At 48.2% G+C, this 21,773-nt stretch overlaps 9 protein-coding genes across 12 annotated transcripts, besides 1 other annotated feature; 4 read left to right on the top strand and 5 right to left on the bottom strand.

Moving 5' to 3' along the window:
• Window positions 1–532: 532 nt before the first annotated feature.
• On the top strand, window positions 533–3,582 carry TSTA_039140 (C2H2 finger domain protein, putative). The gene is made up of 2 exons (XM_002481099.1): window positions 533–806; window positions 867–3,582. Exons 1-2 carry the CDS (start codon window positions 629–631, stop codon window positions 3,527–3,529), a joined length of 2,841 nt encoding a protein of 946 aa, XP_002481144.1. The 5' UTR covers window positions 533–628; the 3' UTR covers window positions 3,530–3,582.
• A 139-nt stretch (window positions 3,583–3,721) lies between these two features.
• Window positions 3,722–5,053, top strand: TSTA_039150 (cytokinesis EF-hand protein Cdc4, putative). 2 transcript variants are annotated; one of them, XM_002481100.1, is made up of 5 exons: window positions 3,722–3,921; window positions 4,128–4,281; window positions 4,351–4,491; window positions 4,540–4,632; window positions 4,680–5,053. In XM_002481100.1, exons 1-5 carry the CDS (start codon window positions 3,919–3,921, stop codon window positions 4,706–4,708), a joined length of 420 nt encoding a protein of 139 aa, XP_002481145.1. In that variant the 5' UTR covers window positions 3,722–3,918; the 3' UTR covers window positions 4,709–5,053. The 2 variants fall into 2 exon arrangements, with proteins under 2 accessions (XP_002481145.1, XP_002481146.1); XM_002481101.1 differs by lacking the exon at window positions 3,722–3,921 and having other exon boundaries at window positions 3,993–4,281.
• Window positions 4,871–5,659, bottom strand: TSTA_039160 (uncharacterized protein; the record flags this gene model as incomplete). The annotated part of the gene is made up of 2 exons (XM_002481102.1): window positions 4,871–5,129; window positions 5,169–5,659. 2 exons carry the CDS (start codon window positions 5,657–5,659, stop codon window positions 4,871–4,873), a joined length of 750 nt encoding a protein of 249 aa, XP_002481147.1.
• Window positions 5,660–5,735: 76 nt separating this feature from the next.
• Window positions 5,736–8,080, bottom strand: TSTA_039170 (metallopeptidase MepB; the record flags this gene model as incomplete). Its single annotated transcript, XM_002481103.1, has 2 exons — window positions 5,736–6,707; window positions 6,764–8,080. The coding sequence occupies 2 exons, from the start codon at window positions 8,078–8,080 to the stop codon at window positions 5,874–5,876; spliced, it is 2,151 nt and encodes a 716-aa protein (XP_002481148.1). The 3' UTR covers window positions 5,736–5,873.
• Window positions 8,081–8,610: 530 nt separating this feature from the next.
• On the bottom strand, window positions 8,611–10,614 carry TSTA_039180 (stearic acid desaturase (SdeA), putative). Of its 2 annotated transcripts, XM_002481104.1 has the most exons (3): window positions 10,437–10,614; window positions 10,028–10,374; window positions 8,611–9,976 (listed from the first exon to the last, which is right to left on the bottom strand). In XM_002481104.1, exons 2-3 carry the CDS (start codon window positions 10,263–10,265, stop codon window positions 8,841–8,843), a joined length of 1,374 nt encoding a protein of 457 aa, XP_002481149.1. In that variant the 5' UTR covers window positions 10,266–10,374; window positions 10,437–10,614; the 3' UTR covers window positions 8,611–8,840. The 2 variants fall into 2 exon arrangements, with proteins under 2 accessions (XP_002481149.1, XP_002481150.1); XM_002481105.1 differs by having other exon boundaries at window positions 10,028–10,614.
• Window positions 10,615–11,686: 1,072 nt separating this feature from the next.
• TSTA_039190 (uncharacterized protein) lies at window positions 11,687–14,765 on the top strand (the record flags this gene model as incomplete). The annotated part of the gene is made up of 5 exons (XM_002481106.1): window positions 11,687–13,344; window positions 13,411–13,708; window positions 13,754–13,944; window positions 13,994–14,258; window positions 14,307–14,765. The coding sequence occupies 5 exons, from the start codon at window positions 11,687–11,689 to the stop codon at window positions 14,763–14,765; spliced, it is 2,871 nt and encodes a 956-aa protein (XP_002481151.1).
• Window positions 14,766–14,777: 12 nt separating this feature from the next.
• Window positions 14,778–16,325, bottom strand: TSTA_039200 (uncharacterized protein; the record flags this gene model as incomplete). 2 transcript variants are annotated; one of them, XM_002481108.1, is made up of 3 exons in its annotated part: window positions 15,829–16,325; window positions 15,087–15,778; window positions 14,778–15,038 (listed from the first exon to the last, which is right to left on the bottom strand). In XM_002481108.1, exons 1-3 carry the CDS (start codon window positions 15,977–15,979, stop codon window positions 14,778–14,780), a joined length of 1,104 nt encoding a protein of 367 aa, XP_002481153.1. In that variant the 5' UTR covers window positions 15,980–16,325. The 2 variants fall into 2 exon arrangements, with proteins under 2 accessions (XP_002481153.1, XP_002481152.1); XM_002481107.1 differs by having other exon boundaries at window positions 15,087–15,802.
• Window positions 16,326–17,598: 1,273 nt separating this feature from the next.
• On the top strand, window positions 17,599–20,768 carry TSTA_039210 (proline-specific permease, putative; the record flags this gene model as incomplete). The annotated part of the gene is made up of 8 exons (XM_002481109.1): window positions 17,599–17,928; window positions 17,982–18,377; window positions 18,420–18,510; window positions 18,647–18,707; window positions 18,755–19,415; window positions 19,462–19,550; window positions 19,602–19,818; window positions 19,868–20,768. 8 exons carry the CDS (start codon window positions 17,599–17,601, stop codon window positions 20,003–20,005), a joined length of 1,983 nt encoding a protein of 660 aa, XP_002481154.1. The 3' UTR covers window positions 20,006–20,768.
• Window positions 20,031–21,370, bottom strand: TSTA_039220 (PAP2 domain protein; the record flags this gene model as incomplete). Its single annotated transcript, XM_002481110.1, has 3 exons — window positions 20,031–20,669; window positions 20,723–21,237; window positions 21,285–21,370. The coding sequence occupies 3 exons, from the start codon at window positions 21,368–21,370 to the stop codon at window positions 20,107–20,109; spliced, it is 1,164 nt and encodes a 387-aa protein (XP_002481155.1). The 3' UTR covers window positions 20,031–20,106.
• Window positions 20,530–20,568: a microsatellite.
• Window positions 21,371–21,773: the final 403 nt, after the last annotated feature.

A 21,773-nucleotide genomic window follows, 5' to 3' on the forward strand; every position in this document is an offset into this window, starting at 1 on the left:
GGCGCAGTTCCGAGTGACGACAAGTATTATTCATCTGAAAAGGCGCATGTAGCGGCAGTGGGAAATTCAGATTCCGTTCCATGATCACAGATCCCAGATATTTATTTCCATCTTCCAACTATTTCGCGTGTTGATGGCGTGATTGATTTCTTGAGCCGATCTCAGATCAGATATCTGGAGAGGACTTCAAATACCGTTGTCTCTTCTCTGCTCCAAGAAGAAGAGAAGACAAGACGATTTCCCCGCGAACAGGATCAGTCGTAACATTACCGTATCAACGTTGTAACTTACACCAACACGTGTTTTCTGCGCGGTATTTCTGTGGTATTGCCGTTACTAGTTAGCCTAGCCGTCCCAGCTTTTGAATTTCCCCACACAAAACCCATGCTTCTCCATGTTTCTCCATTTGCATCTCACAATCATCTTGAAATTCACCACAGTGGCGCAATACTGCACAATGAATGCGATTGAAGACAGCCTCTGATGTATGCGTTCTCCAGACTAGACTCCGTTTGTCTCTGGCCAGGACAGGAGGTATTGGATATACGATCCCGGTCATTCCGCGCATTGGACGGACGACTCAACAGGACATTGTTGAATATACGCACTACAACAGAATAGAGGGACGATGACGGCGATATCCACAATGGCTGATATACCGCGCGATCATGCCAAACACAATTCCGAATCAAAAAAGCGAAAGAGAAATCGTAAAGCGCAACCAGATAAGAAATTCGAGTGTCAGCACGAGGGCTGCGGCAAGAGTTATTCCCGCGCAGAGCATCTGCATCGCCACCAACTGAATCGTACGGGTTTACGCTTCTTAGCTGTCAAACATTATATGCTCTATGCTAATAATAATGCAGATACTCCAAAACAGATATATCGCTGCGACTTTCCTGATTGCTATCGCTCCTTTGTTCGACAGGATCTATGTATCCGTCACCGAGAGCGACATACCACCCATGGATCGCAATTACAGAAACGCGATAGCTTTACTCAAGCGGCAGGTCGTGCGAATGTATCCTCCTCGCCGCAGTCTTTACATGCACCAGACGATCCGAGTTCCGCCGTTTTGTCTCCTACGTCCCAGACATCGAAACCTATGACTGCTTATGATGGTCTGAATGGCTCGAAGGATGCATATCCATCTGTGAGATACGGCGGAAATCCTGGAATTGGAGCCAAGACCCAACGGATGTACGGATCAGGAACTGCGTATGGATCTAATTTTCAGGGCAATTCGTTCAGTCCGAATGCCCTGCGAGATACGAATACGACGAATTCAGGATATATAAATTCAGATGCACTCAACAGTCCAACTGCATACATGTCGCACCAAGGGCTGATGCCTGACCTTGGCTATTCGGGCTCGGAATTACCTCAGACAACAGCATACACCACGAGCATGAACGTGCTCGGTTCGGTATCTGCGGGTATGGTCCCAGAATCTACTGGTGAAGGCGAACTGTTTGATTCGTCGCTTCCGTATCCAGTATTCGGTGGTGAGTCGTCGTATAATAGATCACCGTTTGCTATGGCGGATGACTTTGCGGCGTGGTTATTCAGTGAGCCCACGGGGACATCTCCTGTCAACTACTCGAATATGATTACAGGGTATACCGATTTACCGCAAACGAATCCCATATCCTTCATTCCGAACGATACATCCTCATTCAACGGATTTCCATCCAGTCTAGTTTCACATCCCATGAGCGTCACCAATATCGTAGACTCGACTCCTCCAGAAGCCATGATGTCGGAGGAGAAAAGACAAGACCTGCTACATTTGATCAGCACCCGATTCAACGAAACGGCGCATTCCGCGGTAAACACGCGAAAAGACTCGCTCATGGAAGGAAACATCGACGCGGATGGTCACATTCTAAGTCTGCGAATGATGCAAACGTACGTCGGCTCGTATTGGCTCCATTTTCATGCGCAACTCCCAATCTTACACAGACCTACCTTCGTCGCAGACCGGACCCCGTCGTTACTACTTCTGTCTCTCATGGCAATTGGAGCGGCTACTCTCGAGAAGATGCACGGACAGAGCGTCATCGACGCGGCAGCCGAACTGGCCAATTTTCTGGCGTGGCATATCCGGTGGGAGATTTTCATGGATGTGGATTTTCGGCCACCAGCGAAGTTATGGGTGTTCCAGACATTGCTGCTGTTGGAAATTTACGAGAAGGGTTACTCGACCCGAGCACTGCATGAACGGGCGCATATCCATCATGATACTACGTTGACGTTGATGCGGCGGGGTAGTTCTTTCTTGGGTCGTTCTGCATATGATACGCCGGCTAGCTCTAGGGATGAGCGTGTGCAGCGGTCGATGACTTCTGCTACGGATGTGAGTGAGCGGGAAGATCCCTGGTCGTATTGGATCCGGACAGAGGCCACGCGCCGGGTCGCTTTTGGTGCGTTTTTAATGGATTCGATCCATTCGACGATGTTTGGACATTCAGTCAAAATGGTAGCGCATGAGTTGCGGCTGCCGTTGCCATGCGATGAAGCGTTGTGGTCGGCAGGCAGTGCTGCAGAAGTCTCACGTATGCAGACAGTTCTCCAGTCCAATGGAGTCAAACCGACCATGTTTTTAGACGGGTTGAAGAAGACGCTTACCGGACAGAAAGTGCGAACCAATGCATTCGGCCGGACGATCCTGATCGCGGGATTACTTAGTGTTAGCTGGCACATGAACCAGCGTGATTTGCAAGTCAGTTCTCTAGGGGTCACTCAAGCACTTGGAGGCCGTGACAAGTGGCGAGCGTCGTTGTTACGAGCATTTGATAACTGGAAGCACGATTACGACGACGCGCTTGCCGAGTCTGGTCATCGGGTGTACTCTAAAAACAGTCCTAGTTTCTATCAACAGCACCATCTACAGTTCCAAATCGACGAAGACGATACACACGAATCACGTACGGTATTGCACCACTTAGCACACATAGCCACGCATGTCGACATTGTGGATTGTCAGATTTTCGCAGGCGCCAGCCGACTGCTGAGTCGATCCATTACTCCCAAGGATTACAGCACAGCGCGGGAGAAAATGACCGAGCGATGGGCTACGAAAGCCTCTGCGCGAGACGCAACATTCTACGCTTTGAAGTTTTTATCTCATGTATTACTCCCGTCTCCAAATCCTCGCGGCGACCCCAGCAGAGGCGGGAAACCCCCGGGGTACTCTGCAGTAGACGACTTTCTCCTCCATCGATCATGGGTAGTCTATTTTTCAGCCTTGGTTGTCTGGTCATACGGCTACGCACTAGAAGGACCGATCCCATCACCGCCGGAACTCAGCAGCGAAGCCGCACAATTACAAGACATGCAACGATTCTTACAAACGGTGGGTGCAGTCCACGAACCGAACGATTTGGAGCATGTGACGGGCCGGAATCAGTGTTTGGGATTGTTGTTGCATCTTCGGTCGAGTTTTTTGAATACGAGGTGGGAGCTACTTCATGAGGCGGCGTTGCTGCTGGACAGTTGCGTTGAGAAGTTGAAGTCACCCGGTAGATAGTCTATATCTGTATACCCTGTATGAATTATTGAATTATTGATCATTTACATATATGAAGTTGTAAGTGTAACCTAGGTATTAACTCTGCTTGTATATGCTTGTATAGGTTATCCACCGGTTACCACAACAACGGACACTGACCTGATGATCCACTGTAATCCACCTCTTCGCTCTCTATTTCTCTATCTCTCTGCTTCACTTTTGTCTCCTGTCATTCTGTCTGTCCAATTCCTCTGAAGAGAATAAGATCAACTGAAGAATATTCCAACTGATATATCATCTCCGATCGTATATCACTATACATATACAGATAAACATTCCTCGACTGTCACCGCACTATATTCTTTGACTCGAATTGAATCGACTCACTGAAAACAATACAATACAAAATGGTACGTTTATGGTCCCTATCATCAGTTATTGTTTATAGTCTCAGTCAGTCTGGTTTCTCTGGTGTCTCGGCGCATGATTAATCCGTTTCCTCCCAATAACATCCCTCCTCTCTACCTCTATCCCTCTCCACCTTTCATCCAGACACCACACCAGAGGGGAAACAAACAGACCGAAAGGAAAAATCAAAATGTCTAACAACGACCAGGCCTCAACAAACTACAAGGAAGCCTTCTCCCTCTTCGACAAACGCGGCACCGGCCGTGTCCCCCTCGATTCTCTAGGCGACCTCCTCCGCGCCTGCGGCCAGAATCCCACCCTCGCTGAAATCCGTGATTTGGAGCAGAGTATTGGCGGGGAGTGTACGTCCTCAAACACCACCTCAAAACAGAATACACACAAAAATGGAATGGAATGCTAATTGTCGGTAGTTGATTTCGACTCCTTCCAAAAAGTCCTTAATCGCCCTGGCGGATTCCGTGATCCTGGTGAACCGGAGGAATATTGTCGTGGTTTCCAGGTATTTGATAAGGATTTGACTGGATTTATTGGTGTGGGCCAGTTGCGATACAGTACGTTTCTCCTCTACATCTCAGGTGGTTGGGATACTGACTGGATAGTCTTGACAAACCTCGGCGAGAAAATGACAGACGAGGAAGTCGATGAATTGCTCAAGGTTGTTGATACGAGTTCGGGCGAGATTAATTATACCGGTTTGTGCCCTCTTATCTGCTTGAATTAACAGAGACTGATTTGATAGATCTCGTGCGCACTATCCTCGCAAACTAGATGACGCGCGTTGCAATTATACCCTTTCACTTCGAACGACACTGTTTATATCCTTTTATTCTGCTGGAAACTGGTCCTGATGGCTGTATTTTACGTGCATATGGAGTTATGACAATCAATCAATCAATCAACTATTCATTTAAAGTGCTTTCTGTCATAAGATTACTTAACCCAGTCCATCCACTCCCTCTCCATCCCCTTCAAAACAGCATTCTTCTCCACGATCGCATTCAACACATCCCCTCCTACACCAGTATCCTCTAACCCAACCTCCAAATCCTCAGTTCTGACAATAGATCCCGGTAGGAGATAAATCGCTCTATCTGTTGTATTCTTCCGATTGAATTCATCCTCCTCATCTCCGTCAGATTCGTGAGAGTGAGGTGTGTTGCCGGTAGCAAGCTCATACCCAACAACAACCCTACACCGTCCACATCGAGATATAATCCTCTTCTCGAACCCGTCTTCACGTCGGATGATTACTGGATTGGTGTCTGGTATGAGTGTTGACAACAGGATGGTGTAATGCGCTTGTTCTGGTTTGCGGTTTAGTTTTTCGGCCTCTTGGTCGTTGGTTCCAGGTGCTGTCGTTGTAGATTGTGTATTCCGTTCGACCGGATCAGATTCTTCTATTGAATGATCTTCTGATACTTTCCTCCTCTTGTTTTTCGGTGTGTTGGAAGAAGGTATCTCTAGTATCAGTGCACCATCTAATCCGCCTTCCCCTCCCTCCCCTTCTCCTCCCTTGGCAATATACTGTCGCCGTCGTCGTAATGGGGTCGTAGACGATAATAAATCCCTCGTCGATGCGATTAGTAAATGCGAACAGAACCGGCAGTGGTATGTTTTTATGGGGAGTTTGTTTTCTGTTTCTTCGGTCGTTCCATTGAGGGGTTGCGATTCTGCGTGCGATTCGCTGGGGTTCGCCTGGTTGGGGTGTTGGTCGTTCATTTTGATTTGATTATATCCTTTTTTTATTGAGTGTATGTATTCTTTGTAGCTTGGGTTGAGCATTGGTGGTGACTTTGGAAGAAATGGAAATTAAATTGAATGAGTTGATAGAGCTAGCTTAAATTTAGCCTGGATCCACCCGATATATCATTCCGTTGGCAAAGTCAACTACAACTACACAGTCAAGTAACACTCCCCCCCCCATTGGAGATAATCAAGCCAAGCCCAAATCCTTATAAAAGGCTTCGGTCTTCGGCTCCCTGCCCAAAAACTCCGTCAAAGACTTCATTTCATCCTGACTGCCGCCCTTCTCCAGCACGGTGTGTCTATACCTCCTCCCTTGCACAGGATCCATCGGATTCTGCTTAAAAATCGTATAAAACATATCCGTGGAATACACCTGGGAACTCAAATACCCGTAATAACCCGCGTCGTAGCCGCCCATTAAATGGCCGAAGGTCGCTTGGCCATTACCCCATTCGTTCCCCTGACCCAAAACTTCCGGGCCCTCGATTTGGGAGATTTCTTTGCGCAGGGTGTTGTAGGTTACTGTTGGGTTTAGATTGACGATTTCTTCGTGCGAGGAAGGTGTGTGCATGGTCATGTCGAAGATGCCGAAATGGAGCTGACGGAGGTTGAAAAGTGCGTCGTTGACATGTTTTGTTCGAATCAGGGATTCAATCACGTCGTCGGGGATACGGGCCGGTGCTGCAGTCGAGCTACCAGATGATTCTTCCCAGGATTTGCGATACTCGTCCGATAGCGTAGAGTAATGCCGACTCAACGATTTGAGTTGAGATGGCGTCCAGCACCAGTTCTCCAGCATTTGACTCGGTGCTTCGACAAAGTCGCGAACGGTGTTTGTGCCGTGGAATCGAGAGTAGATTGTCTTTGCGACGAGGTCGTGGATCCCGTGGCCGAGTTCGTGGAAGAGGGTTACGACTTCGTCGTGTTTCAAGAGACTTGGTTTTTTGGCCGTGGGTTTGGAAAAGTTACACACTAATGCTGTGGCGGGATAGCGTTTGTTACCGTTGGAGTCGATGAAGCCCTACAACATTAGTACCCTTCTTGGCAATTTGTTTTCTCCAGGGGAGGGGGCCATACCGGCTGCAGATTAAAGTTGGCAGCATGTCCATACTTGCCCTCGCGAGGATGCAAATCTAGGTAAAGGTAGCCCACAAATCCACTTCCCTGAGCTTCATCATCCCACACACTAAACAACTGCACATCCTCATGCCAAACAATATCTTCTCCCTTCCCAGAAGGAGAAATACTAGCACGATCCTCGCCTTTAACCTCGACAAAGACCAAGCCAAACAACTCCTCGAAAATCTCAAGCATGCCGCGAATCGTCGTTTGTAGAGGGAAGTATTCTGAGATTTTCTGGTGGTCCAATTGATACTCCTTCTCCAGCATCAAGCGGTCATAGAACCGATGATCCCAAAGGAAGTAATGTCCATCAAACTTCTCACTGCGAGACTCCACGTCAGCCTTTTTGAGTTCCTTTAGTTTTTCAATCTCCTTGAATCCGCCCGCTGTCAATCGAGATCGTAAGTCGCCCAAAAACGTATTCACGGTCTCCGGTGTCTTGGCCATCTTATCCTCAATACGGAAAGCGGCATGGTTCGGATACCCTAGTAATCGGGCAGCCTCGTCACGCAGAACCATCGCCTCCTTGAACAGGGGGGCATTCGAGTTACACTTATTCTCATTCCCAATCGAGACACGTTTCCGCGTCTCTGCGTTCTTCGCATATTTCAGTGTTGGAAATAGATCAGGGTACTTGAACGTCAATCGTAACTTCCCCTCATTCTCATCCTTCCCCTTTTCCAATCCAGACAGGACGTCCTCCGGAACACCATCAAGCTCTTCACGCGTAAACCAGATCCCGCCATTCTCCTCATTGAGAGTCTTCTGGAATTCGATGCTTAACTGACTAAGCCTCTTCTTAATCTCCTTGAACCGATCCCTCTTCGGTCCAGCCGGTAATCCCAATCCATTCCGGATGTAATCCTTGTGTTCCTTTTCCAACAACCGGCGGGACTCCGGGTCTAACTTTTCGTCCTTTTTCAACGCGGCGTCGACAAGCTTGAATAAATCCTCGCGCATGGCAGTCTCAATGCCGAAGTCGTCGAGTAATTTCTCAGCTTCGCTGGACGCATCGCGGAGCTTTTGGTCGGTTGAGACGGCCTGGTAGAAGCCGATGATGTGTGCCTCGAGGGTCATTGCATTCTCATCCTGGGCGAGTGGGAGCAAGGCATTGGCGAAAGTTGCGTCTTCCGGTTTCACGCCGTTGGCTACTTCGTCTTGAACTTTGCGGGAGCGGGCGATTAGACGTTTGGTATCGTCGATGATTGACGTAGGTGTCGCGACGAACAGGGGTGGTGCTTGGGGCGGTTTTTTGAGTAACTCGGGTGCCATGTTTGAGGTTGTAATACTTCTGATGGATGATTGTTGTGGGTAAAGTGATGGTCTTGATGATAACGGTAGTTGTAGTTGCTTCACTAGTGCTGTGAGTCGAGCCGACGTGAAAGCGGGGGAGGGGAAACGGAGAGGAGCCAGGATGAGAGCGAAGCTCAGAACGAGCAGAAAGATGAGAAAAGACGGTCTAAAAACGCGGGGGAGGGGTGAAGTATCCACGTTGTACAGCGAGTTTGATTATCCCTGAGTGTTGGTGTGGTGGTGCGTTGTCAAGTTGGAGCTCACCTGGCAGCTGTCGGACCAGCTATGATAATTCTGCCTCAGGCTAAAGTCTACTCCACATATCCCAAAACCGCAATTTGGATACGTGACTGAAATAACGAAAGGAATGCCTCTCAGGGCCTCTTCAGTCAACATATCCAGAAGTGACTTTGATCTAGGCACCTCTCATATATTAATCTGTTTTAATCGCATGCTCTTCAGCCCCGGATTAAAGATATCTAAGCTGATATTTTCTTCCGTGATAGCTAGGTTCTGCTGTATGCAATTCTGTATTCGCTATGACTACTATTGTCTGATAAAGATACATCCTTCCTTCCAACTCCAGATAAAAGGGAGAAAAAAAAAGCAACCGTCTAAAACACCAGGAAGGGGAAGGAAGGAATGAGGCTGGAGCTCCTCCAACCATGATATATTTATTACAGAGCGAGAAAAAGAGAGAGGAGGGGGAAAAAAAAGGTCGTAACGGTCATCATTTTAACTAAGCAGCATCGGCAGTGGCAACCGGCTGCGGGATTTTGGTGACTTGTTCACCGGCCCGAACGACGCGTTGGCCGTTGGTGTCTCGGACATAGTCCACGTTGGTGTTCTCCTTTTGAGCTCGCTTCCAGATCTCGACTTCGCAACCGCCACGAATAACGCCGACGCGCATAGTAGAAAGCAAGTTGTGGGCAGCGTTGGAGTGGAAGTACACGCCGCCGTTGAACATAGCAGTAGCATCCTTGCCGATTCCAGATGAAATCATAGCCTTGCCACCGGGGTGATCCTTGATGAAATCAGTCACATCGTGGACAACACCGGCAACGGCAATCAAACCACGGCCATTCTTTGCTTGTTCAACATATTCTTCCCATTCCATGACGGGAAGTTGGTCGAGAGGAATACCCCAGTCGAGCTGTTGGCGGCGCTTGTCGAGCTTCTTCTGAAGTTGCTGGAGACGGCCCTTTTCAATCTCGTTGGCCCGGAACTGCTTCAAGTCGTAGGCGAGACCGAGCTGCTTGCAGGTCCAGATGAACCACTTGGTGGGGTCGTATTGGTGCCATTCAATAGCATTGCGGTAGTCAGACGGAAACTCGTGGTGGAAGTTGTGGTAACCTTCGCCGAGGGTGACAAGAGCGGTAATGACGTGATCACGAGGAGAGTTGCGGTCATCGAAAGGCTGGTCACCGAGCCAGTGAGCCAAAGAGTTGACGCAGAAAGTGGCCTGCTGGACAAAGAAGATACGCAGGATACCGGCGTAAACGAAACCGCCCATCCAATCACCCCAACCAAGACCGGCGACCAACGTGGGGAAAATGAGACCCATGAACAGAACAATCTTGATGTAGTGGCGGTGTTGGAATTTGACCAGAGGATCCTCGTTCAAGTCGGTGATATCACTGCGGCCGATACGCTTGGGGTTTTGCTTCATGACCATCCATCCCATGTGCGAGTAGATGAAACCCTTGCGGACCGAATAGGGATCTTTGTCGGTATCGGTGTATCGGTGATGCGCGCGGTGGCCGCGAGCCCACCAGCGGATGGAGCCCTCGACGGCGCCGCCACCGGCGGCGGCGAGGAAGATTTGCAGAGGGAGAGTGGCTGAGTAGGAGCAGTGAGCCCAGAGACGGTGGTATCCTAGAATCGTTAGCCCAGTCATTTATCATATTTTGGAGATCTCAACTTTACCAGCTGTAATGCCCAGACCAGTGTAGAAGTAGTATAGGACAGACCAGACAGCCGTCTTGAACTGCAGAGGGACCCAGATTGCCATGATGCATCCGATGAGAGGAATTCCAATGATGAAGTACACATTCAACCAGTCGACATGCTTGTACCAGTTTCTGAGGGTCATCTTGGTGTCGGCGATGTGCACCTTTTTGGTGTCTGCAGGTCGAGACCTGGCATCTGCCGTGGTTGCAGACATGGCTGTCGTCAATCAATGCCTGCCCAGCTGGGGGATTGACAGTGTGAGCAGTGAGTACACGATGAGGATAGATGATTGAAAGAATGACAGTAGTGAGAGGAAAGAGAGACTTTTAAAGATATAAGTAAGCAGGCGGGGAGGCAAAAAGTAAGTAAGGTTGGGCGGACCCACCGTGATCGGGCGACGTTGGGGAAGATTATGCAACGGGCAGGCCTCGGCTCGGTGATGGCATTCGCTATGGAGTAGCGCAGTGAGAGCTGAGACGAAGCTGTATCATGATATGAGGGAGTGAAACGACAGGAGATGTTCGGTCAGAGATATCCGAGAAGAGAACCTCTCGACTGACAGCGGTTTCGTTGAGCAGTTCCCAACAATTCCAGATATAGATGGATCTGCGGCCGGTGATTGGCTGCAGGGGGACCTACATCCGCACATGCTCCAATCAGAGGCCACGGCCACATGCTAGCCGGAATAAGTTAGTCTGCAATGTGGCAATCATGCAAAACACCAAAATATAACCGAGAAAGCTCTTAAGGAGATGTTCGCTCCGTAGTCATACACTTGAACTGCATCATTCGACAGCTCCCCTCTTTACTCTGTACTGGAGAAGAAGTGATTGATCGGACACTAGCTCCAGGTGGCACAGTGGGGCCGCTCTTCCTGCCCCAACGCTGCTACATCGGGCCTAGTGCTAACACGTGTTTGGCTTCCGTCTGCCCGTCTTGTGCCTCAGGCAGAAAGTCTCTTATTGCACGGCCTCGGCTGACTTGTCTGTATGACTTCACTTCCTGTGACAATCTCGACGGGAATCTCAGTTCCGGCGTAGTATGACTGGTATTGACGAGTGGATGCTGACGGTTGTTGGGTTGAGTATCATGCGAATAGTACTCATATGGCTGACATTTGACTGTTGGGTAGACGGGTGGGATATACACCTGAGGCATCCACGGTGATTATGGCAGGACCGCCGTCATGTACGTAGTAGTTAACTAGTGTAAGCAATGACAACTTCTCTGCCACATACTGCCTTTCTTCTTTCCATGTCAATGCTTCATTTCAGCGGTTATTCTTAAGAACCACGTCTTACTCCGAGTCTCGATCCGAGTTCGGACAGGGCCAAGTCCCATCGTGCAAGAGTCCTCGATTAGCGACGAAGACAGAACGTTCGCTCGGACGCGGAAAAGTACTACCGGTAACTACTATGTACAACCCAGGCGCCCTACCCTATCGTATAGTTGGGCTGCGCCACAGCGACTACCTACCAGCCTCAGTTCTCAGCCTCAATCGCCTCACTTCAAGATAACGCTCTACTGTATAAAAGCCGTCAAGTCACTCGAATGGTCAATCACGTAATTGATCTTTGACTTGGGAGATTCGCGACATGCAACGTAAGACAAACGTCTACCGGTTGCTTGCCAGTTATGGCATCCGAGACATTCGATAACCTCTGCAATCAAGTATACTGGCAACTGTACAACAGACTCGAGAGAAAGGACGACCCTAATTTGCGATTTGCGACTAATGGGACTGCTGAGAAAGTGCTTCATAACGATCTCTTGATTCGTCTTTTTCAGAGTCTACTGGTTGCAAATAACACGGCGGTCCAGCAATTCGGACTAGCCGAGGAAGAGCTTGCTGAAAGGGTAGATGATCGAGAATTACATGATTTTCTTGCAGTCTTATTATTTGCTTCGTGTGGAATTGAGGCTGCAAGACGGTTCACCAAGAAACTCGTAGCCAGGAATGATTGGCCCTTGAAAGGCAGGTTCACTGGACAAGATACTCATCGCTTACCGGCGAGTCGGGAAGACCTCCTGCATCTATTCAAAGACAGTGTTATTGTCGACAAATTCTGCAGTTCACAGGCATGCTTTAGTACTGTGGTGATCCACAACCGGCAAGAAGTCGTTGTTGAAAGTCTCAGTTCTCAGCGTCTGCCGTACCTAGAAGAGGAGGAACTCGGTAGTGGTTCATTTGGCAAAGTTTTCAAAGTAAAGATTGCCAAGGGCCACTTCAAAGACACACGACATGGAACCCTTAATGCAACGTCTATGGACGTCGCCCGCAAGGATTATATTACGACCACCCAATTTGATGGTCAAGATGAGCGAAACATGATGGAGAGAATCCTCACGGGATCAACACGGAAATGCGAAAATATCCTAGGAAATTTTGGAAGTCTTCGCATCGGCACCAATTCCTACAGTCTGTTTATGCCTTGTGCAATCTGTGATCTCAGCGATTATATGACGAAATATCATCCTACCAGACCCAGTAGTGTACACGAAAAGGCAAAGATAGTCTTGTCAGCAAAAGGTCTTGCAGAGGGGTTGGATTTTCTTCATAATGAGATGAAAGGTCCGGATCAGCAGGATATGGTATGCTACCATATGGATCTGAAACCCTCCAACATCTTAATTTTTCGTGACACTGCCTACGACGGTGGGATAAGATATGTATGGAAATTGAGCGATTTTGGTATGGCTCGAGTCAAGTATCGGAGCCGGGGCCAGACTGTGGAGCGAGAAGAAATGGATTTCAACAGCGCTTTCCTTCAGCGAATCAAACCTGAAGCAGAACGATCTCCGTCAGGAACACGAAATAGGCGTGGGGAGGGTACGTATCTGCCTCCCGAATCATTAACATCGACGCGGACCATGACCACAGCAAGCGATGTCTGGTCTTTGGGCTGCGTATTGAGCGTTGTATTCGCATATCTAGAAGATGGCGGCGAGGGTGTTGAGAATTATCAGTTGAGACGACTCCGTCATGCAGATTCGGACGGGTACGATCGATTCTTTGTCCGAGGTCGAAGATTCACACCAAACAAGGATCATCCAGAAGTGCACAAGACACACACATGGCTTATTAATAAAGCCGCTCAGCGGCAGGCTGAGGAAATGCATGCAGTTCACTTCATGTTGAGATATTTGGAGAACAGGGTTCTTGTTCTAGACTACAGGAAAAGGGATGGCGTGAAGACGGTCAAGGAGAAGTTGGCTCAAACATATACTTATTTTAAAAGTATGCCACCTGTTGAGAATCACCTAACAGGGGAGCACCACACGTGGATAGACAGGTTCCGACATAGACGGTAGGGTCGCCCCCTTCCTTAAGGAGATGGCACACTAACAAGACATGTCAGAACTCGCAGTAGAGGCACTCCCCTCTCACATTGGCAGGTTGACTCCTGGCAATTATCGTCAACCGAGGGCCTAAAAGGCTGCGAGATTTCCCCCAGAGGAGATCTAGTAGCGTACTGGAGCGACAACCAAATTCGACTATACAACGAGCTCTCTCTTCCACCACAAGTCACCTTTGGAGAACCACCGGTTGTATCTCCGGCGGCGGAGTACACTTTAGGATTAACTGATTGTATTTGGAAGTCGGTGGCTGTGACGGATAGGTTTTTGATAGCTTCTACGACGGGGGCTGTTTTTCAGGTTAGTCCTTCTTTTACTTTGCTTGTGATCATACTAAATGGATAGTGTTATGTCTATGATCTGGTCTTTATTCGTCAATATCGGATTACGTTGCAGTTACCGGAGATTAGTCGACTGGCTATTTCGCCTGATAGCAGAATAATGGCGTGTGTCATGCAAAGTAAAGAAGAGGGACAGGAATGTGGCTCCGTATTTATTGTTCCTATCGAAGAACTGATACAAGAGGCACCAAGGCAGTAAGTCGCCCATTCGGAATCGTTGTCGAGTTGATACTGACAAGAACAGGATGACACCGTCCACTCAGGGGTCCTCTGGTACTGAAAGTGAAGGCAGTTTGTCAAGACGAGGATTGCCGCATGACTCGACTACCCTAAAGCTTGACTGGTCAGCGAGTGATATTACTTATATATCGTTTCCGACACCTGATGAAGTATATTTGATCGTACAGCCGCAGATCACGGCTCGAAGTCGTGAGAATGAGATTCCAATCATTCATCTGTCGCTCAAGACCAGGCCTCGTTTATTGCAAACTGTGCTTGTCAGGTCGCAGGTAATATTCCTAGATTCAAATAATCTGTTCAACTGCTGATATGCGCAGGGAGTTGACCCCGGCAACACAGTAGGTCTCTTTACGGCATTCACAGCCTTCCGCCAGCAACAATCAACATGCGCATTCATAGCGCGTGAAAAACAGTTATATATTCAAAATCTGGCGTACCCCGGCACCACTGCTATTGAAAACTCCATCAAAAACTACCGCGTCTTGAAGCTAGTCATGGACTGGAACGACAGAAAAATATTCGCTTTGGGAACACCCTCTGGAACGAATCGAGTCTATCTACTAGAAATGACCGTCCCACAGTCTGAAGTAGACAGAGTCACCGTCACGGAACTTGTGTCCTTACCAGATCTATCACAAGATGACGAGTTTACGCAGGTTCTTTCTTCGAATTCTTTCCAACAGGGAGGGGATTATATTCTGATAGCGGCTCTGACGAATGCGAGTCGACGCTGGATATATCGTATTTCATTACCGGATTCGTCAGCAGCCACCTAGTTCTTCTAAGTCTCAAACGCCTGTTTGTCTATCACCATCCATTTTACTCCCCGTAAACCGGCGTGTCAATTTTCTGAGGTTGAGGTCCGCCGTCATCCATTTCTTGGGCGCCATTGTGCGGAAGAATGTATCATGACTGGACAGCCAGTTGTACATGATGAACGTGGCGACAGTCAACAGAATCGCGCTGACCACAAAGATCCAGATCATGGACGTCCCGACGATTTTGTTATCTGTTTGATCCATCGCGAAGAAATTCATCCCAAAGAAAGACTACACCGTTAGTCAGTCCATTGATGAAGCAAGGGATGAGAGACTTACAGTAAGAAAAGAAGCTGGCAAATACAGCAACGTCAACGTTGTCAAAAACACAGCCGACCGATTGAGTTGCAACATATTCCCATTCTGTTCGTTGGCGAGCACCTGATCCCGAAACAGGAGTGTATCCGCCAACAACTGTGCCGTCACCTGCACGCGTTGCTGCAAATGTGCCGCCGTGCGGGAATACGTCTCGCACTGTCGCTGCATATTTTGTAACTGCTGCGTCCCTTGCTCTGCTTGCAAGTCAGACATCAACGTCCTCAACGCGGTAATCACATCCGCCGCCGCAGCGACAATAGTGGGGATTTGTAAAAAATCCTTTTCGATACTGATCAGTGAACTGAGATGGCCGTGCCCTATTCTCAATTCTTCATTGATATATGTCGCCGCGGCCGTGTTGGCGATTGGCAAGAATCGTCGTTCCAGTGAAGCAATATAATATCTCCATGCGGGCATATAAGTTGCGAATAATTTCTGATGAACCCAAACCAACGACCGTCTCGATTCACCGCTGTAATCATTTGGTGAAAGCACCAACGACTTATGCAGTTTTGAGCCTGGTGTAGGGTTGAAAATTATATACAAACTCTGTTTTGTTCTCGTGTTTAAACGATGATATACCCCCGTCTGACGAATTGTCCATTCTTCGTCCATGGGCTTCCATTCCGGGTAACGGATTGTATATGCGATATCTTTTTTCTTAGCTTCCCGTCTCTCTTTTTTATTATCAGTGTATACATACCAATAACATCATCATCTCTATACTCGGTGAACGGCACACAAAAGACCATTTCCGTCTTCAAGTTTCGCGTATAAAACACAGACGTCAACTCCCACACACTCCGCGCCGCATGGTCATCCAATCCGTGCTCGGAAATGAGAGTTTGTAACATCTCAGCCGTGAGCTGGAGTGGTTGGAAGGAATTGCGTTGACATATTGATCTATCCCCGGGGGTTCCCTATTAGCATCTACTATTATATGGTGGAGGACCCCAGACAAACATGTAGCGACATGTATATTCCTTATTACCCGGATCATTGAAATGGGTTATCAGGCTAGAGTTGTCGTTGTGTTTCGAGTGCTTTATCTGTTTTTCTTTCAGTAGAATATCGATGATTTCCACCGGCTCAACGAGCGTTTTTTCCGAGATGAAGGAATTGTTTTGATTCATTATGATATTGGTAGTATGTTGGTGTATTGACTAGCCAGCAAAGATAAGAAGATGCGATGGTTATCAATTTATTTACAATCCGAAACAATAAGAAATAGATCAAACACCTTGACGCTGTTCATGAAAAAAAAAAAGGTCCAGACAAGGCTAATTCCTAGTATCACTGCCCTCCTCTAAGCCTCCACAAGCCATAACCCATTCACCGATCATTTCAGTCGCACGGAACTACAATCAGAATGTTAATAAAGAGACTAACCTTTTTAAAGTGATTTACTTACTCGAGTTCAGCCTATCAATTTCTAATCAGCATAGTCCTTGTTATAAACAGCGCTTAGATTGGGGGATGGCTTACATCTTCAATTACCCGCGGAGCCGTGAAATGCCACTGATCATCTCTCATCTATTGTATGCATGTCAGCCTCAGCCCACTTTATCTCGGAATAGGTGGGTATATACTTGAATATTAAACTCCGTCTGCCCGGGAAACAGTTTCTCTAGCAGGGCCTGCAAACTCGGTCTGTTTAGATAGCTCCTCGTCGTGTTTTGGGCGACTTGTTTGGTGGTTGTTTCGTCGGAGGGCTTGGAGGATGATGTGGTTGTTGTTCGGAAAAGCATTCTTTTTCTTTAAGTTTTGAGGTGTTAGTACTGGATGATGGAAGAATATGCCTTGTGATAGACCTGTACTCGAGTAGAAAGTAATGTCGTACTCGATGGTGTAGCGTTATGTTACTTGATCTTAAATATTCAGTACCATCAACCAGCAGAGCCTCTTGGGTTGATAATTATCAATAAGGACACGTCAGGAAAAGATATGCCTAGGTAACTAAAGAAGTCGTGTGATACATAGATACGACAGGGCTGATTGGTTGCCGGTGTATAGCTGAGTCTACTCCGGTTCTTCACTCAAGGCTTCCTTCATAGTATGACAAGAATGTTTAGATGTCATCAATTGAGACGGTGGAATGTTCATCTTCAGTTCCATGGAATGGATAAGGCCCGGCCCGTATCCACTGAAGGCTTTCTACATACACAAAGTCAAGTTTACTGCTGGACAGATTCTGACTCGGTGCTCACCAATATGAGGCTTGTCCCCGCCACTATTTCTCTTATAAAGCCATTGCCGCCAATCAATATGGCCGATGTATGATACTAGCACCATCGCAGTATAGCTATCCGAGCCCGCTTAGATACGATGCTGAATGGATCGATCTGAGGACGGAGTTCTCCGCACTTATCAGCCTCATATACAATGCGATTGCTCGATAAACAACCAACACCATGACTTGATATTCTCGACCTGACAACCCCGAAAAAAAGAAGGAAGGAAAGAATGGGAAAGAATGTCTCAATCAGACGACTATCCAACCTGGTTCTCCGAACTAGACTGGACTCACGGCTGGTTTCAACCAAACCCACCTCGTCCTCATGAAAATAAAGATACTTCAACAGAAATCAAACAAGAGACAAAACCTCTCTTTCAACCTCAATCTCCACTTCTGTACCACACGCAATCCCAGTCTCACTCCCATTCACAGTCAGATCAAATCTTCGAAGATGATACCGCCGGTACAGGCACAATCGAATGGATCCAACAACCTCCAATCATTGTCCCTGTCAGACCGAGTAGCGATCGAATTACAAAACGTCGTCTACGGGGGATTCATCTTTTCGTACGCTTTACACCTTAGCACTCATATATCTGAGTATATAAGCTAATTTGTAGATGATCACAATAAACGGGACCCTCGGCACAGGCCTCTACTGGCGAGGCGGCCAAATCCTCGAACTCGGCGGTCCCCTCGCCGTCCTTTTATCCTTTCTATTAGTTGGCCTCCTCGCCTGGGCTGTGATGCAATGCATCACCGAAATGCTCTGCATCTGGCCCATCCCCGGCGCCTTGTCAGTATATGTCAGCGAATTCGTAGACTCCGAGTTGGGTATTGCCGTTGGCGTAACCTATTGGTTTACGTACTCGGTATCCTTCTCTGCGCTGGTGGCTACTTCGGCTGCAGAGTTGGTGTTTTGGCCTGTTATCAATGATAGTAAGAGTTTTCAGGGGTTGGTGATTTATTTTGCTATTCCGGTGGCTTTGATATTGGTTAATGCGTTGAGTATTGGGGTATGTCTCCTCTCAAGTTGGAGAAATAGGCTGACTGGTTAGATATATCGACATGTGGAATTGTATACGGGGATACTCAAGATTTGCTTTCTTATCGTTATATTCGTGTTTCTGATTGTGTTGAAATTCATGGGTGAGTATGCTCTCCCTTGTACTTGAATAAGGCTAATTCGACAGCTCGACCGGACCAAACTGCTCTACAACCATTTAACACCGAGAGTACGTCGTCTCCTTGATACCTTGGTATAAAAGACTTACTAACTCATTAGACTGGTCTTTGGTGCTTGTATTCGACCATAATGCCGCCCCTAACTGGGCCACAGCATTTATGTACCTCCACCCTCTTCACCTCTTTATGGTCTGTACTAAGATAATAGAATGTCCATCTCAATCGCAACATTCGCCTACGTCGGCGTCGAAATCGTAGCCGCGTCTGCCCTCGAAGTCAAATGGCCACGCCGCATCAAATCGGATCTATCTTCGCATCCCTCCCAACGCTCCAACGACACCCTAATCGGAAACACAGTCAAATTCTCCGCTATCTGGATCTCCGTCATGGCCACACTTGCATATACCCTGACAAGTGTCCTCGCAACTCTGGAGATCCCCTGGGATGACTGTCAACTTCCGCGCCTGAGTTGGGTGACGACAACTACTCCCTGCTCCGCCCCTTCACCTGCGGATATACCTCCCAATAACACGGGAACAGGCGAGAAAACATCCTCAGTCTTCGTCGCAATCGCCTCACGCTCCTCAATCCCACATCTAGGAGACATATTCAACCTCTTCCTCGTCTTCACCTGCCTCAGCTGCGCCAGCACAAACCTCTACGTCGCTTCTCGGGCGCTCTTCGGTCTTACAAGTCGTCTAGACGACGGCCGGGACCAGCCCTGGTACCTTCGCGCAATGGCGTACTTTGGAAAGACAGATCAATACAGTGTCCCACGAAGAGCGATGATTCTGTCGGCGTTTGCGTTTTGGTGGGTTCCATTTTTGCAGTTGAGGTCTGGCACGGGGACGGATAATCCTATTGGAATGGTATTTTTCTCCCTCATGACGTCCATGATATAGGCTGATTGAGTAGTTTGTGGAAATTCTGGCTGAAATGGCCTCTGTCGGCATATTGATTGTATGGGCATGTGAATGTCTCGCTTTTATACGATATTACCACTGGTACCCTCCCCATCACCACATTAAAACGCATATCATGGCTGACAAGGATAGTATATCAACCCACCGCGAGACCCTCGAACGCGAAGGCATCTCCCAAGTTCGTCGCTGGAGCCACAAACATCCAACCGACTACCCCTACCGCGGCAGCGGACAACCTTTTCTCGCATATGCGGCTTTGGCAGGATGTATGTTTGTCCTTGTCGTCGCAAACAGTGCTGCCTTGTGGGATGGGTTTCATGTTATGCCTTTTTTGTCTTCGTATCTTATTGTACGCCTCCTCCTTGATCTTGTTGGCAATGGCTAATGGGTACTGCCAGGTCATCGTATTTATCGCTCTATTAGTTGCGATCAAACTCAAACGAGGCGGGAAATGGGCTTTCGTGGATTTATCGAATGAGCAAAAGGTGATTAGAAAGATTAATAATTTGCATAGTATTCGATTGGGGGCTACGTAGCCCTGATTAGCTAGCATAGGTTAGGTATTTAGATAATGTACATAGTAATGACAACCACCATATGAACGAGACATGAATGCATCTAGAGCAAATGAAAAAGACTATACCTGCTCTTCACCTCTCACCTCATTCTCAGCAACCGCAGAGATCGGTTCCTGACCAGCCCACCCCTCCGTAACAGTCAAATCCGCATACCCAACCCCCCTGAAAAAAGCATGTCGACGACTCCTCGCACTCCAAGCCCATCCATCACTTCGTCGAAGCGGTAGATGGTACATGTGAAACCCGACGTAGGCGAAAAATATACCCAGGGCAGATCCAGAGATGATATCGAAGCCGGCGTGACGGTGGTCATGGTAGCGCGAGCATGCGACGAAGAATGCGACGCAGATGGGGACGAAGACGAGGATTTGGAGGTAGACTGGCGGTGCGGCACCTTGATCACGGGGGGATGTTGATGTTGGCAGGGTGTCGGTGGTGAATGAGTTTGTGCTCTCACTCTCAGCTTTTTGGAGATGACTGTTTGCTGGTGGTGCTGCTGGTGGTGGTGGTGCTGCTGCTGCAGGCGAACGAGTTCCAAAGGGTAATGGACCGAGGTAGGGAAATGAGACTGAGAATTTGGCGCATAGCCACAGAGTCAAGTACAACATACCCGCGAACGAAACTAACCTGTCAGCACATAGCAAACTCTTTAAGGGTCGATAGTGATGGACATACAAGAAGAATGCCCACTAGGCCAAGCCGCAAACCCATCATTCTTCAACTCACTCCCCTGATTCCGACAAATCTCATACGTGACAAAAGTCGGTGCACCCTGCAGTAACGCTCCCAGTCCACCAACCGCATACCTCTCGATCTGCGATAAATCAGGATCGCATCTTCCAATCAGATCCGGACGCGGTTTCCCAATTAGATCTTTGAGTCCTTCCGTAGCTGTGAATGTAGCGGCCAGCGCAAGCGCTAAACCCATCCATCCAGCGTTCCATTCCCAGATTTTGCGACGCCAGATTAACGCGAATGGTGTTCCCTTGAGGGCGTGCAGCGAAGGCACGAGCGCGAAGCTGAAGAGGAGGATTATCGCGGCTGGGATGACTAGTCCAATAACGATGAGGACGCCAGATGAGACAGTATCTTTTGGTTTGTAAGGGAGGGAAATATCTGGATCGGTGAGCGAGAAGGGGCGTTGACTGGGTGTGAGGGATGAGAAACCGCCGCCGATGCCAGCGAGGCCACTGCTAACATTAGCAGAGGAAAGACATTATCACAGGTGCCGACTCACGCGATCAAGATCCAGTCGAGAATGTACGAAGTGACGAGCAGTTTTGAGATGCGCACTATGGCGGGCTTGACCTGGTTTGCAGACATCTTGGCCGTCGTACAGCCAATTCTTCTTGTCTATTCTTCAGTGCTCACAATAGCCTTGAAGAAATATTCGACAGGGGAAGATGAAGCAAATGTCACAGAAGCCCGTCCATTCGCCGATGATTGCGCAGGGGCCGCTCAGCCGCAGTCTTTATACGTAAACTGTAAAACTGCGCCTGCGATCGACGTCTTACTTGTGGCAGTGTTTGTACACTGACATGCCGGCTTGATCAGAATAACCCAGTGTTTTTGGGCTGATGGTAACGGCGGTTCTTTTGGTGGTTGCTCGACTGGATGAAACGAAATCATTGTAAACTTTTTTGGTGTACCCGCGGTTGGTCACGAGATCATCCAAACATCTTAGGGCATCTCCAACAGCCAATTCTTTTTTTTTTTTTTTCATTTT

Source organism: Talaromyces stipitatus, genomic scaffold (genome assembly GCF_000003125.1).
Source record: "Talaromyces stipitatus ATCC 10500 scf_1105507295541 genomic scaffold, whole genome shotgun sequence".
NCBI lineage: Eukaryota > Fungi > Ascomycota > Eurotiomycetes > Eurotiales > Trichocomaceae > Talaromyces > Talaromyces stipitatus.